Genomic DNA, 16332 nt, shown 5'->3' on the forward strand with positions numbered 1-16332 from the left:
GTTCTTTTCCTATTATGATCCTCATAATTCAATAGCTTTTGTGTGTGTGTGAGGCATATTGGTGTGTCATTAATCAGTCATATAGTTACTAAACATGTCTCACATATTTCATGGCCACAGAGACAGCAGCTGTAACAGAGGTTGTTCTTTGTGCTTGCCTGTTAATGAGGGAGAAAGGAGCCTGGCCTTTTATATTCCATCCCTCTGTTCTCTCACACATCAAATAAAATTTGGACTCTGGCTGCAGGCCCTTGAAGATGCCCTTTAGGAATCTGCCTACCTGAAAGAGGTGGGAGGAGAAAGAGGAGTTATCTCACTTTGGTGTTGATTCTGCTTATTTTGATTTGGGCCAAGGTGTTGCTCTCATAGTCCTGAATTTGTAATATGAGTCAAGAAATGAGTAATTTTGATAGGGTAGGCAAACTCTATTTTGGGTTACTCAGAAGAGGCCTAAAAATAGCATCATTGTTCTCATTGATAATTTTAAAAAAGAAAAAGCAAAATAGCAAGGTCCTTTCCCTGCGTACGTTGTTTAATATGCATAAGCTTCTTCAGCTTGGTTAATGAAACAGTATGTGCTGGTGCAGGAACAAAAAGTGCACATTCTGTCTCCAGCAGGATTCCAGAAGTGTGGGTTTCTTTCTGAGCCTTTGATTGTTATATCATTTTAAATAGTAATCCTTTCATGCTGATTCCACTTCATCCTTTATTATCTTATTTTCATGGTATTGATTAAAATCCTGTTACTGTTTAGGAAAAGCTTATTTGACTACTTGATGCCAGCCCCTTCATTATCTGGTAATCTGGCTTACAAAATCCTCCAAAGAATATCTGAAGTGTGGTCATGGGTATTAGTGCAGGGATTGTGACTGGTTTGTAAGAAGGACTTTGAGTAGAAATGTTTGGTACTTAGGATTTTTCTGCTCTGCCAAGGTAGCGTAGGTCTTTCAGCCTTTTTTCAGCTCTATTGAATCAAGTAATTGGATGGAGAACTCCTTTACTTCTTCAGGATATTCACCACTTCAAAGTATCATTGTACTCTCATTTCAAACATGGATTACTGCAAAAAAAGATTATGGAACCAAATGACTTTATCTTTAAACCTGAAAGTCTTGCTTGATCTGACTTGAGTGAGTCGTCAGGTTTGTTTGGTTGTTGGTGTTTTTTTTTTTTAACTTTTTATGGTGTAATCAGATTGTTCTGGATCAGTGCACTTCTAAGAATTAAGCTGTAGTGTGCTGTGCCTTGCTATCTGACATAATCAGCACCATTGGTTTCTTGTAAATAGCTCATCTATAAGATGAGCAGCAGATGTGTAAAAGTATTTCTTGCTTGAAGTAATTATAAGTAGGTTAAAGAGAGGGTCCAGATTTGGTGGAATGCAACTGAATACAAACTCTAGCACAGGAAACGTATAATGGGGATACCTTCCTCAGGTGGCAGTCAGGTGAACATCAGATTATGTGGGTAGGGGTTTTTTCTGTCTCCTTGCTAGACATTACAAAATATTGCTGTTTAATCATACCTTAATTAATGGATTTGATAATAATTTAACCATTGGATCGTTTTCCTTGATCACAAGAGACTTGATTCATTTATAAATATGTGATCCAATGTAATCATGTTAACTGGTTATTAAACCATATTGCATTATGTTTCAGAATGAGAATCTGATAAATAGTAGGTATGACTTCCACACACCCAGTGATGTACCTGAGACTTATATATTTGAGAAAAATAAATATAGCTCTGTACCACTGACTGGATTATACTTCATATGTATCTTCTCTAAGTGTAGAAAACATGGAAAAAGTTAGTCTGTAACTTCCATGTGAGTACCTGTTTTCTATAAAGTAACTGACTTCATTCTTGATTTTCAAGTAGTGATGGTCAGTGAAGGACAAAGCTGTGTATAAGCAAATGTGTCATGTACTGGGAACAGCAAAAGAAACCACCACCAGAAACCTGTTTTTACATTGTATTACTGATGGCCAGAAAGTTCCCAGATTGGAACGGTGTTTGTGGAAAGGGTTTGTGTAAAGAATCCCTGTATTTGTGTTATCTGTTGTCTCTGCAGTAATTTTAGTGAGTCCCAGGATTTTATACTTGTTCAGTGTCTGTTGAAGCCACCAGGAGGTTTTCTTTTTGCATATGAGTAAGGATCAAGCCCTCAGGTAACTGGCACTGAGAAACACAAATGTTTATCTGATCCCAGAACAAATGGATTTGTGTGACACAGCAGTGTGTGGGTAAAGAGGAAGGAGAAGATTGAAGCAGACTGGAAAAAAGGGACATTTATACTTAAAGCATTTGTCAAAATAGATTGTCTTCAGCAACACTAGTCTGGAAAAAAAAGACTACTTCAAGTTTGGGTTTTATCTGGAAAAGCTGTCCCTTTGAGTGACCCAGAATGCCATTTCAGTAGTGTTTCATGCAGCTGTCACAGCATCTGTGAAAGCAGATACTGAAGAGAGAGGCTTCCCTTGACAGCAGTGGTGTCTCTGTGCTGTCCAGGTTTAGATTGACACACATCTGGAAGGCACATGCAAGTGTAATGCATGGTGTTGTGAGTTCATGTTAGATCAGATCAGTGGCACGGCTGCAAGTCTTACGACAGACTGTCCAGGGTCTGAAACCGTGGTTGATCTAACAGCTGTATTAAAAGGAGAAATAACTGTCAGTCAGAAAGCCTTCAGCATAGGCTCATTGCAATGAAAGGTGGCTGTGAAACTGCTTAAACCAGACTTTAAACCAGTCCTTTGCAACTTGTCAGCCAGTTATTTTCAATAACAGAGCCACGCAGTTAAGTGTGATGATTTTGATTCTCACTTCAAACATGTTAACAGTACCATATGCAGTAGCAGGCACAGTAAATGTGACTAAATGCTTTGAAAGGCTGTTTGACTTAAATGACTGAGAGTCCACTTAAAATGTTTTCTTTGACATAAGCTAGTAAAAGCTAATTGAGTTCAGAAAAGTGAAAGATTAAAAACACTTTTTAACGTTACCATCTGGTGGTAAGGCATGAGTAAGGTGTGTATAAACAAGAGTGATACAGATACATTTCAAGTTACCAAGATAGAGATTAGGATGAACTATGGTGTTGTAAAATTAGTGTTGGGAAGTGGGAAAGCAGAAATTAGTGGCTGGGAAGTTGCATGTAGCCTGCCACTTGCTGTCCTTTGCTTTCATGCTCTGAATCTTGATCTTCTCTGAAAAGTCCTCATCACACTGAAAAGACCTCATACCTTGACATTTCCTGTCCAAAAAGTCCAAAAAGTCAGTAGTGCCTGTCCTTGGAAAAGTGACTCCTGCTCTTCTGATGGAGAAGCCAACTGCTTTCAGAATTTCAGTGCACTGATGTTCTTGATTGAATTGTGAGTGTTCTTCACCTGAACTAGAGGTGAACTCTGTCAGAAACACAGCTTGCTGCTTTGACACTTGAGGCTGTGTGGAGAGAACTTAAAAACCTCAAGTTACTGGCAATCAATTGGGAGAGCAAGAGGAGAGTTGTGGGGCCAGAAAGAAAGAGCAGTAACAAAAAAAATACCCCAACAAACACAGCAAGAAGCTATAAAAAGAAAGAGGGAAGTTCTGTGTCCTAGCACCAGTTCTTCACACTGTTTCTATGTTAGCTGTTCACCTCCAGATGCAAACTGCTCAACGCTCATTCCTCCTAACCAATTGTTTTACAGAGAAAGAAAATAAATAACATTTATTTGCACTTGGACAATGCAATTGATACCACATGAGTAATTCAGCAAAGCTCAAGCAGCAGTTGCTAGTAAAGGAATTCTGATGTGGGACACAAACTCACTGAAGTCAGAAGTTAATGAACTAATCAGGGAGAGAGGGTGGGACATGACTCAGAGCAGAAAAAACAATAACCTAAAAGCTGGATGTTGGAGAAGTGATGATAAAACTGGGAGCAGAGTCTTACAGAGATATACTGAGCAAATTAGATCCAAGAGTTCTGAGTGCCATGATTTAAGGCAGCAGGCACTCTTATTTAATGGGAAATGTAAAGTTCTAAAGTTTTAGATTTAAATAAACAAAGTTAGTTTGTCCTGCATATTAAAAGGCATGGCAGAGAGGAAGGGAATGTGTATAAATGATGTTTCACATAGACCCTTCCAAATTTTGTAATTTCTTTTTTCCCAGGGAATGTCTTGCAAAGTTATTTTCCATTGGCTTCCCAGAACCAGGAGTATTTGGAGTTTTTCTTGGTTTTTGTTTGTTTGTTTTTGGAGCTGGAGGGGCTTTTTGTTGTTTCGTTTGGTTTGGGGAATTTTTTTAATTAGTTTTTTGTCTCTAACAGTGAGTTATACTAGTTGCTACAGTAGGGAATTTTATTCTGATACCTTCTTCTTTTATACCACCTGACATATTGCATGGGTGGCAGAGCTGTAGGCTTCCCCTCATGTCTTTTTATTTCCTGTTACTTTCACTGCCCTTCAGGGACCTGATTAAAAGAACTCTACGCTAGTACTTATTATCTCTAGCCTCTCTCTGTTGTGTTGTATTCCCTCTTGCTTTTTTAGCTCTTGGAATTGATTAATTAAACCTTCAGTGCATAAAGTAATAGGAAACATGAGTTGTTTAGTTTATTCATTAGTGTCTTGTGGGAGACATGTAGGTCTGTGCTCAGATAACTTTTACCTGAAATCATCACAGTAGCAAGTGCAATTTTGGTGCAGTTTTAGATTATTTTATAGATTTTATAGATTACCTATGAACACTTGACATGTCTCATAGTGATATTTCAAACCTTGGCTACTAATTGTCTCTCCCTTTTCACACTCTTCCATGCCATGTGCAACACATGTGAGCTTACTGCTCACATGATTTGCCACAGGCTGCCAGCTCCACAAGGTTTGATGCCCCTTTAGAGCACCAGTAACATGAGAAGTGTCACAGGGCAGACAGCCATAGGGAAAGGATTGTACAAACCCTGCCAGCAAAGTCCTAAAGAGATTCAGTCTTTTTCCGCAGAGAAATGCTACAGGAACTGGACATAATAAAGCAGTCCAACAGGCAGAATAGACTGGCAGGAATAAGCTACTCTGATGGTTAAGCATAAATAGACACTGTATTGTTAGATGCTGATGTTAAGAAAATGGGTATCAGATCACAAAAGAAGTATCCAGTAGGTGTCTGATGGTTTTTGGAGCCCATGGAGGAGGAGTTTTATTTTTTTATTCTCAGCAGCTGTCAGACTTCACTGCATACAGTAAAGCATGATCTTCCCACAGGCAATTTCACTGGCCTCTGCTTATTCTCTACTGCTCTCCAGAGGTAGATGAGGTTGTCTTAAGGGAAATTGCATTTTGATGGTCACCTTGAGGAAGATCAGCCCACTTGATAGCATTCCGTGATTGCTGAGGATTTTAACCTTTTGCTGCAAATACAGTAAGGAAATAGTGACTGTTCTAGGACAGGTGGCCCCATCTTTCTAAAGCTGGCATGGGATGCATGCTTCTCCTGCCCCTTGACAGACAGACATCTCTGTAACATTTGAATTGGGAAGTGCTGCATACATTGCCTTTGAAGGACCTGATGATGGACAAAAGCAGGGATCTTGTTTTGGGATCTGGTCTTATTAGTGTCTTTTTCAAGCTGTCAATAGTTTGTCCCACGATGGATAGTCAGCTACAGTAATCTGACTTTGCCTGCTCTCATTTCCACCCAGACCATGATGTGCATTTGCCTCTACTGCAAATGGGTGCATCTCCTGTACTGGCAGAACTGAAGTGGCCAGGAGATCAGGATATATTGATGCTGACACTGCATATGACTAGGCAAATAGACAAAATTAATGTACTCAAACTAACAGCTCTTTAGGCTGTAGCTCTTCATTATCTCACTTGTTACAGTAAAAAGAACCCAGTTGTGTTCTGACAGGACAGCACACACCTGTTTTATTTCCACATCACCCTGTAGAACTGAGTAACCACTTTTGTTGTTAGTCTTCATACTGCAGCTGCTGGTGGTACTGTCTGCCTCGTCTTGCTAAGTCAGCATCCTAGAAGTCACCTCAACACCTGGTACCTGGCTGGCATCAGTCAGCCTTCAGAGAGCTGAGCAGGAGCTGCCAGCTGGGTGGTGATGAGGCATGGGCAGTACTTAGACATTCATTGTCACGGCTGAAAGGCCGACCAGCTGTTAGATCTGCCTGAAGGGTCCTGCTAACAAAGAGGAATAAAGCAGACATCAGAAACTGTCCCACAGGCTGGCTGGCTGTTTTAAGTTTCTTTTTCTGCTGTTTCCAGCTGTCAAGACCTTGTGTGAGAGATGTTTGATGAGATTATAGTCATTTTGCTTTCACAGAAGAGGGATATTGTGGAAAAGTCAGAGCTCCAGCAGGACTCTGTGTGCTTTCGTTGATGCTGTCTGGGGGCAGATGGGGACCAGACAAGGCCTACAGAAAGTCAATTGCCACTTAGTGGAAGTTGGACAGGAAGGATTTTCTGGCTTGCTGTTGAGGCTAGAAATACACAGCTGCTGTCATGGCTGACAGCTATGTGACTTTGCCCACAAGGAGCTGTCCTGGCAGCTCCCACCACTAGATTTGGGTGGAAGAGCCGAATACCAGCAGTGCAGGCAACCCGTGGGATTTCTGTGTTCCTGTCTTTTCCTGTGAAATAATGGGATGGGTGATTTGTGGGGAAAATAAAAACATTTTAAATAATTTGGAAGTGTTAAATAAACAATCAATGCCAGTGCTTGCAAAGCCAAGCCCTTACTCTTGAGGGTGTGAGGTGAAGGAAATTTAAAAGGTAAATCATATTTACCTTGATGCATATAATGCATCAAATAACAGTAGCTGAAACTTTAACAACCACTTCATGTGGGGCCCACAGGAAAAACCACCAATAACATAGTTTAATTCTTTATCACAGCTTCTTTATAAATTAAATCATAAGCCATAGCTGATTAGCACTGTTAGCTGCAATACTAGAAGGAGGAAAGATGTAGCACAGAGAAGGGAACCTCTGCAACAGCAGATCACCCTTTATCTTCCCCAGTTTGCTCTGTGGTATTTGATTTAGTTTCTACATCATGAGGGGTTGGAATTAGATGATCTTGAAGGTTTCTTCTATCCCAAACCATTCTGTGATCATCTTTCAAAAGTCATGGAGAGCAAGAGGAAAGGGGATCTTCTCAATGCTCTAAATTATATGAAGGGTGGGTGTCAAGAGTGTGGAGCCAGTCTAATTTCAGTGGTCACTAGGACAAGGAGTAATGGGCACAAAATGGGACACAGAAGCTCCCTCTGAACATGAGGAAAAACTTCTTTACTTTGAGGATGTTGAAGCACTGGAACAGGCTGCCCAGAAACGTTTTGGAGTCTCCTTCTCTGAAGATACATAAAACGTGTCTGGAGTCTCTTCTGTGCAACCTTCTCTGGCAGGAGCCTGCTTTAGCAGGGGAATTGGACTAGATGATTTCCAGAAGACCATTCCAACCCCTACCATTATGTGATTCTCTCTTAGAAAGTTGCTAGCAACTGTGTGTCTTATGATCAAGATTGGTTTCTGGAAGAAAAGCAGCCACTCCTCATTTATTTCTGTGTCACACTGACAAATTATTTCATTCAAAGCAAAAGAAAAAAAAAATCCTTCTTATTAAAGCATTTTCAGCTGTGGCAACCCTAAATAATGCATGAAACATCAGATATTCTATGACAATGACCTCCAAGTATCATCCTTTTGGCTGCCACAGTGACTCCCTTAGGTAGGGGATCACAGTATGCAACTAGTATGCATGAAATACTTGTTCTCTGTTATTCTGTTATTTTTGTGTTGAGCTTGTCACAAAGTGGATTTAGAATGTATTCATTGTGTCATTCTGAGTTCGTTTGTTTGCCTAGGAAGTGCTGAAAGCAATTAAGCTTTATTTAGCTTTTGACGTATTTTGTGCCATCCATGGCTCTGTAGCAACTTAATCTCCTGAATGTATTTGTTTAAAATGAGAAGCAGATATTGAGTGTGTAAATGAAAACCTGACCCTTTGCTGACCTCTCATCATTTGTGCTGAGGAGACTTTGTCGACTTAATTAAATTAAAATATTAGTATGAAAGACTGGTAATGACAGAGGAAAAAATAGGCTGATGACTTTTGCTGTGTGTAAACACTTTATTAGAGACTCAGTGACCGGCAGTTTTGTGTTTATAGCAACTTTTGATCAAAGGAAGCATTTTGGTTTCCTTAAAAAAAACAAACAAACAAAAACAACAACAAAAAAAAAATCCACCCCCAACAAAACCCACCAAACAACCCAGCAGTTATCCATAGGAACAATAACCCCAGGAATGTTCCCTTGGAGATGCTTCTCACTGGATTAAAATATGGTAGAGAAAAGTAATCATAAATTTATATGTGTGACATCTAAGAGAGAAATTCTGGACACAAAGCATTGTGTTAGCTTGTACATTTAACTAACTCACAATATATGGCACCATCCATGTAGTTTTGCCTGGCTAGATAAAGAGGATTCATAGACTTTGAGGCATCTTTTTCATGTCACGGTACTGCAGGAAGTTGTGGTGTTTTTTTTTTTTTTTTTTTTTTGCATTTTTATTTTTGTAGTTTAATCTGCCAAAACATTTTCTGCACCATTTTATGACAATGTCATGTCGATGCGGCCAATAGAAAAAAGCACTACTAAGAATAACTTGTTAGCTAGAAAACACCCCATGGTTTATAATTAAAGAATTCAAACCAGAACATTACCAAGTGTTTATTTCCAGTCCTACTTTTTGTTATATATATTAAGCCTGTTAGGAGTTAAAAGATTCATTTGATTCTTGTGAAGGTAATTGAAATCTTGAGGAGATTGGGCACCTGGCAAGGGGTAAGTGTAGGTGAGGCTGGTCTCCTGTTTTTTTTTTTTTGTTTTTTTTTTTCTGTAAAGGGAGAGACTCCATCTTTAGCTTAATCTCCTCTGTGAAGTCATTTAATTCTGTTTATCTCCCTGTACTGATTATCAAGGGAGCTCTGAAGAGCTTAGTTACTCTGAACACCCTTTGTGGAGCATTTCTCCACCTCGGTCAGGCAGAGCTGTGGCTGCTATGTGGTCTCTGTGTGCTGAGGTAACCACTCTGAGGTATGAGCTGTGCAACCCAATTGCATGTGGTTGTAAGCTTAAGGCTAAAACGTGGGACAGCAATCATATTGTGCTTTCAGAAATCTGAGTACAACAGGCTTCCTTTGGGGGGGTTGGAAATCGGGGGGTGATGTTTTCTTTCAGAAAAAGCTACTCATTTTCCTGCATTTCCATGTATAAGTGTGTCAGGGTGAGCGGGGAGGGAGAAGGAGGAGGAAAAGGGTGCAGAAACGTTTGCATGGCCTTTGCATCACCCTCCCCCTTTTGCTTGACCTCTGTTTGGGAAGGTCCCTCTCCCTCATGGTGCTGGAGAAGTGGCACAAGGCAAGTGAGCCAGGGGCTGCAGGTTGGGCTGGACAGTGCTCTGCAGTTCCCTGTTAAAGGATTAAGCCCAACCATTCCCAGTCATAGAGTGTATTCTCCACCAGATTCTCTTGTCCCCTCAGCACTTCTGAAAAGACCAGGAAGAACCTGCATGCTCCTCAAGAGACATGAGTGGTGAATTTAAGTGGACCCTTCCAAGTGCCACGTTCACATTTCTTTGTGGCAGCATTTTGCATTTTCACTCACCATCATAGCTGGGGTAGCTTTCTCTGCAAAAAATAATCGGCATAGTCCAGTAAATCAGCAAGTCAAGTCAGAAGAGGCTATAGGGAGTTACTTTGACCTTTTATCCTAAGGCTTTTCACAACAGTGGCTCTTGGACACTTCACATTGTTGCTGCTGGATCTTTTATTCTGGCCTTTCACCTTTTTTGCTGGTGATGTCTGCAGGAAGATACTGACTATTAGGTTGTGCATTTGCATTAAATATTGAATTGTGAAGCCTTGCTTTGCCTCCAACTTGTGCAGTTGTCTTGGCACCCCCGAGGAAACATTGGGGGCTAATAAACAAACTGTCTGCAGGGACTGAAACAGTTCTGCTGACTGATGGCAAGAATTTTGATTTGATAAGTGTTTTGACCCTTTGAAGTATTTGTGCAGCTTCCCTGAGGATTTGCTGTTCTTGTCAGTTGAAAATTAGTTGCTGCTTTATATATACTGAGGACATAATGTAATTTTCCTAAAATCTTGTAAATACTGTTGTGGCTCTGAATTTCAGTAATTTAACACCCCCACCCCCAACTTTTAAATATGTATATTTGCTCTGTAGTCCCCTCTCCTGGTACGTTCTGTATGTTTTAGAAGAGATACTGATCTTGTACTTAATGTTCCTATGTGCAGAAGGACCAGAAGCAGACTGCTGGAAAAATACTTAGTTGATTTACCAGCAGCCTGAATCAATCAGGCTCATATTTCCTGAGCATAAATGACAGTAGAATTACAAACATGGTATTTCAGATTCTGTGGTGCTCAGTATTAATAACCAAGTTTATAAAATAAATGGGCAATAATGATAAAACAGTGATAATCCTGCTTTAATATGCTTTTCTGAGCCAGATCTTCACTTCAAATTTCACTCAACTGCATCATACTATAATTAGAACAGCAGTTATAAATAATTTAGAAATAAGTTCGAAAGTTCTATTAATATTTTACAGAGATTTTTATCTGTGTTAAGTCATATGAACAATATGATTCTATAGACAGTTATTTGAGATGCATTCAAATAGTGCCTTGTTAACTGAAATTCTTTTAGTACTGGTCTAGAACTTCAAGACTAAGCAGTGTGGCTTCTCCTTCTTTCCTTCCTGAAGTGTACAGAAGGAGTTTTGTGTTTGACTCTGATGTCAGCATAAAACTGACACATAGTACAGGTAGGAGTGGATGTCAACATAGTAAACTTTGAAAATATAGTGGCAAAGGAAATGACAGAAAGGAAGCAAAGTGAAGGAATGCAGCTAATAGAGTGAGTGTCCTACCCGAGTCCTTTTTGCTGTCCTTTACCAGTGGTGGTCTGCATCTCTCTCTTTCAGAAGAGTGCATTTGTCAGCTTACAAGGCATTTGGGACAGAAAACCATTTTGGCAGAATAACTGCACAGAAATAAGCTGCAAAAAAAGGTTTTCAGTGCTTTACAGATTTTTGTTTTGGTTGAGCTTTGTGCAGCTCACAAACCGAGCTGTAAGCCAGCTTTTGAAAACCCCCCAAATGCCCTGATCAGTCTTTGGGTTCAGATTGCTGCTGTAGTTTCTTGACCTGAGTAATGGGTTCCCTTGGAAGAAAAATATAAGAACTTGCAGTGTTAAATGTAGCTCTACAAAAATTTGGAGTAGACATAACACCTTTACACCAGAGCCCCAGGCTTGCATCTCAAGGCTTCAGGAAGAGACAGCCCATAACTTCATAACTGAAGAGTAAATAGATACCCAGCATTGACTTTATGGCTGAAGAGTAAATAGGTAATTAGCAATAATTTTCTTTGGAGACTTCCTTGGCCACCCTGATGATAATATTGGTGAAGAGCTTGAAAAATGTCTGAGCTGGGAACAAAATCAGCATTTTACTCTACCTGATTATTAAGATCTACTGAGCTTTTTCCATTTACTTATGTCATGCTAATTTCTAGAGCACTTCAAGTCAATGTACTCATTGTTTGTGATCCTTTCTCCACCATATCCCTTCTTCTGTTCAGGTTCTCTCTTGCTTAAGATCTGTTCTGTTTAAAAATATACAATATTTAGGATTTTTTTTTTTTTGGTGGGGTGGATAAGAGGACTCTCAGCAATTTCCTTTTTTAAGCCAAGAGATAGTTGAATAAAAGCCAAAGCCTACTCTCCCTGGTCAAAAAGAATCAGAGAATATGAAATCTCTCTCATTCTGTATGCTGAGAGCTTTAAGTGTCTCCTGGGCTTCTAGTATTGTCACTTCAGGAGCTGCCTGCATAGCTGTGCACGCTTGAGGGTCACTTTAAAATACCAAGAGAGTTAAATGGAACCAGAAGCAATGTTGTGGCTGGTCCAGTTATCATGAGGGAACATGGAAAACCTACCTGTTGTGTTGCTCTAAAAGGTGAAATATGTGACAGAAGTGAGAAATAAAGGCTCTGATGAATTGCAGTTCTCAGGTTCCACCACTTGTTGAAATGAGCTGAGCGGTTTTGTCTCAGAGCACCCACCTGAACCTCAACCAGCAGATAGCCACAGCCCTTTGAGATTTGCCAGAAATATGTTGATGGTTTTTTTTTTCCTAACTTGCTGTTCCAACTAAAACCAATAGAAGCTGCATTAAATAGCACATAGGTGCAACTTCCCTGTTTCTTCCTACTTTTCATGCATTAAGAGTCAAGATGCAAGTTTATAGTTTTCAAACCATCTGAAGCAAGAAGGATCTTCCACTCATGGTAAAACATATTGCTGCATGCAGAAAACTTCTCGACAGACATGTCTGGGAGTTTTCCTGATTAACAAAATGCAGTACATCAAAATGTTCTGATAGGTTATGTTGATATCAGCAGATGTTTTGGTGGAGCACAACATGGGGTAGGGACTTAATTACATCTTCTGCTAAGTGTGGTTGATGCCTTGCTGCAGGAACAGCTCTGTTTCCACTTTTTTTTTTTTTCAGAAATATAATAGAAAAATAAATGGGCTACTTCCAATTGTGCCATAACATGGCAGCTATTCAAAACCTTACCTTGAAATATTTCATTTGGGATTTTTTGGCAAGCTTCATTTACCAGTAGTGTCTTAAGTCATGTGTTTTAATCTGGGTAATTTGGGAACAAGATAAAGTATCTTCATCTAGAAGTCAGTAGCCTGTGCAGGAATTAGGCCTCTACAAAGATTAGAAATGTTTTTCTCCTTTGCAGAAGTCCATCTGCAATCATCTGCATCAGAGAACTTCCATGAGTCCCAGTCTCTTGCACCTTTATGGTCAGCTAGGGGAGCCTGATCTGATCTCCTCCCTTTTGCTCTATAAAGTTCTCCCTCCACTCAGCACTCAAATAACTGAGTCACTTCATTGCTTTATGGCCCAGGAAAAAGAAAATCTATAGCATACCTAAGAGGAGTATTTGACAAATGCCATGGCACTTCAGAAATAGGACAATCTGTCTGCCTATCAGTAGGTAATATGCTGAGTTTATTTTTGGTAGCACTCAAGTGAGTTCCAGCAGTGCCTTCAGCTCAAGGCCAAGCAGTCCAAGGTGTCACACAGTTTAAAGATGTGACATTTAAGTAGAACACAACCATGCTCTTTATCTGCAGCCTTTACTCTGCTGTTAAAATTTAATGACATGTTTTTATTTTGTGTGTCTGGCAGAAATCTTAAAATAATGTGTCAATATAGCTAGTAGGGAAATTAATTTAATGGAACCTTAATTTCATTGTATTGGTTGAACTTCAGCTATAGATACTTGACCTTTTGAAGTAGAAATTTTAGTGCAACTGAGGACTTCCATCATGAACTGAAGATGACATTTCTTGCATTGTTTTGGTTTTTTATAAGTCACATTTCAAGTGGGGAAGAATATCTTGAGTTTCACGTTTGTGCAAGTGCAGTGTGTCTGCTCATGTGTAAAAGTAAAATTATTTCTTTGTTTTCCATATATATATATATATGCATGTGGTTTATGCTGTTTACAGCTTGAAAATAAAGAAGACATTCCAGTACCTGATAAGAGTATTTTCTGTCACAAGATTCATGATAATAATATGCTGGTCTAGTATCTCATTATTCACTTACATGCTCCAGAAAGTTAGTGAGCTTTTCTTTGATTTCAGGGGGTTTGCTGAATATTGCTGCTGGAAGTTTCAAGGGAAAACCCCCCACCTTTTTATAATAAAATTTCAGCAGAGTTTTCATCCTGAACCTCAACCAGCATTAGTGTCTAGTGGGCATTTATCAATAAATGTGCTTTTTTTTTCTACTCTCAGCAAAAGCCTGAGATTAATTTTGCTGTGAAATATCTTTAGGTCTTAATTAAAACTGAAGTTACTTATCCTGGTAAGTGTGCCTGGACAGCCAATGCCTACATATCTTACTCTATGAAATTCTCAGGTATTAAGGAAGATATACTGCATATAGTTCCTTCAACTTAAAGCCTGTGCTGTCTATATGCAGTATTTCAAGTTAAACCAATTGCACTATAGAAGGAATAATTAGAGTTTAAGAGTGTTCTGTTAAATACAGGGGAAAATAGGGGACACATGAGAATATTTTCCTATACACAGTGGGTTTTGTAATGTCTTTAAATGTGGTATGGTACAGTGAGACTCTGCTACAGTGATACATGTGATGGAGCTGTTCCTGAGCTAAAGGACTGGCTTGTTGCAGGGTGCAATTCTCAAGCCAAAGCAGAACTGGACCCAAGTAATTTGAGGTCCTGTGGTGAAGTCATAGAAGGCTGCCACAGTATGATTTCTTATGCAGATATTAAGAACGTTTTCATTAACTTCTCTTGCTATAACAGTATATCTACTACCTCTTACATTTCATTAGCAATGCCTTGTAGGTGCTCATGGTTATTTTTTTTTTCCTGTATTTCTCTTCCCACCCCTTTAGTGGAATTGGTCGGAATTGGCCATGGGCCTCTGGCGGCAGCAGCATTTTGGCAGAATTTGGGACTTTGCACCTGGAGTTCGTTCATTTGAGTCACCTCTCTGGAAACCCTGTCTTTGCTGAAAAGGTTAGATGGTTCAGTCAAAATCCTGTGGTACAAGACAAATCACCTGTGGGGAGACTGATGTCTTTGGGGGGAGGCGTTTGGGTTTTCCTCAGCAGTAAGTATTTGTCACAGGAGGTAGATATTTTCTAGGTGAATCCCTGATCCCTTTGGTGTGGTTTTGTATTACCAAGTCATAAATCTGTTCCAAAAATCATTGTGATGCATCTTCTTGTACGCAGCTCTTACCCAGCCCCATAAAACCTGTAATTTCTGTTTATGGTCTAAATTAGTATCCCATTAAACAGTCAGACCATAGAGTTTTCCTCAGTACTTCTCCTGAATGTGGTGAAGACAATAATTGACATTATACTGGGGATCCTGTGTGCTGGCCATACAAAGCAAAGCACCACAGCTACCCTGTGTGGTTTCAGCCAGTTTAATCTTAGAAATGCTGGATAATGTCACTGCTGTCAGTGAGGTCAGAAAGCCTTTCTGTTGCACTGACCTTTAAAAAATACTTTTTGAACATTCTTTGGGGGTCAACTGAAAAACCAAAAAATCATCTTTTGACAAAATAGTTGTTGTGCTTAGTGATTCTTCCACACTTGGAGGACATCTTCTGGATACTTTTTATCATGCAAGTCATGGAAAGCAACTCCCCTTCTCCCTCAATTCCCACCTAAGCAATTTTGCTTGGCTTTTTGGTGTGTAGTCAGTAAGTCTTATTCTTTATAATGCACTGTATCATCTATCTTAATTTCTCTTTTCTTCCTAATTTAAACTTCCACTTGTTTCAATTTTGTATTCAGACTACAAATGCCCCTCGTTAGCTAAAACTTAGATTATCTGTTAATAATGTCTCATTAATAATGACACTCCGGATGTTAAGCAGTTAATTTGAAAGCAGTGATCAAATCTCAGATGAATGTAAGTTGTACCAAACCTAAAGGACTGAGTCACTTTGCTGCAATAGCATTCTCAGCACTGGAATAAATTCTGTGAAACAAACTCCTAGTGGTTTCAATGTGTTTAGGGGTGAATTGAAAGGCAATTCCTCTTGAACAAATCTAAACTGGAGGTGGGGATGGATGGGGGAGGTTGGCACAGCCAGAAACAAACTTACTGGGTAACTCAATTATTTTGGGCATTTATGGTAATTTAATATATAGCATCTGTTGTATTAAGAGAGAATTAAAGTGTGATAAAAGTGCACAAGTTAAAAATCCTAGCCTATGGTTCTCTCCCAAAGTGACATCAAGCTATAGCGGCAAGAAATCTGTTTATGTAAGCTGCTCTTCAAACCCTCTAGAGGTGGTGATTCCACAGCCCTCCAAGGCAAGCCATTCCAGGCCTGGTACACTTGATAAAGAAGAAGAAACAGTCAAGTAAGCTTTGCCTGGCAGTATTCATAGAAGAATTCATTAAATGAGGTCTAGGACTCGCCGCAGTCTGCGTTTGGGCAATGGCTGTGAGCAGTGCAGTGTCAAGCTGCAGAAGGCAGTTTGTGTACCACAGCAGAGATCCTTCTGTGGCTTGGTGTGAGCTAATTTATCTCTGCAGCTAGTTCACTTGCTCTCTAGGCATTCAGGGTGTTATAATGAAGCTGACAGTTTCTTCTTCTTATGATTTGTGGTCTGTGGTGCTCAGTATCCTCGTTCTCCCAAGGTGCTATGTTAGCAT

At 39.7% G+C, this 16332-nt stretch overlaps 1 protein-coding gene across 1 annotated transcript in view; it reads left to right on the plus strand.

Annotated features, from left to right (window-relative positions):
- MAN1A1 (mannosidase alpha class 1A member 1) overlaps positions 1-16332 on the plus strand; it is a 130029-nt gene that overhangs the window by 90400 nt on the left and 23297 nt on the right. Inside the window, exon 6 of the mRNA XM_054393047.1 lies at positions 14550-14673. Coding sequence (XP_054249022.1) covers positions 14550-14673 — 124 coding nt within the window. The remainder of the gene's footprint in view (positions 1-14549; positions 14674-16332) is intronic.

The sequence above is a fragment of the Indicator indicator genome, chromosome 27, assembly GCF_027791375.1.
Source record: "Indicator indicator isolate 239-I01 chromosome 27, UM_Iind_1.1, whole genome shotgun sequence".
Lineage (NCBI taxonomy): Eukaryota > Metazoa > Chordata > Aves > Piciformes > Indicatoridae > Indicator > Indicator indicator.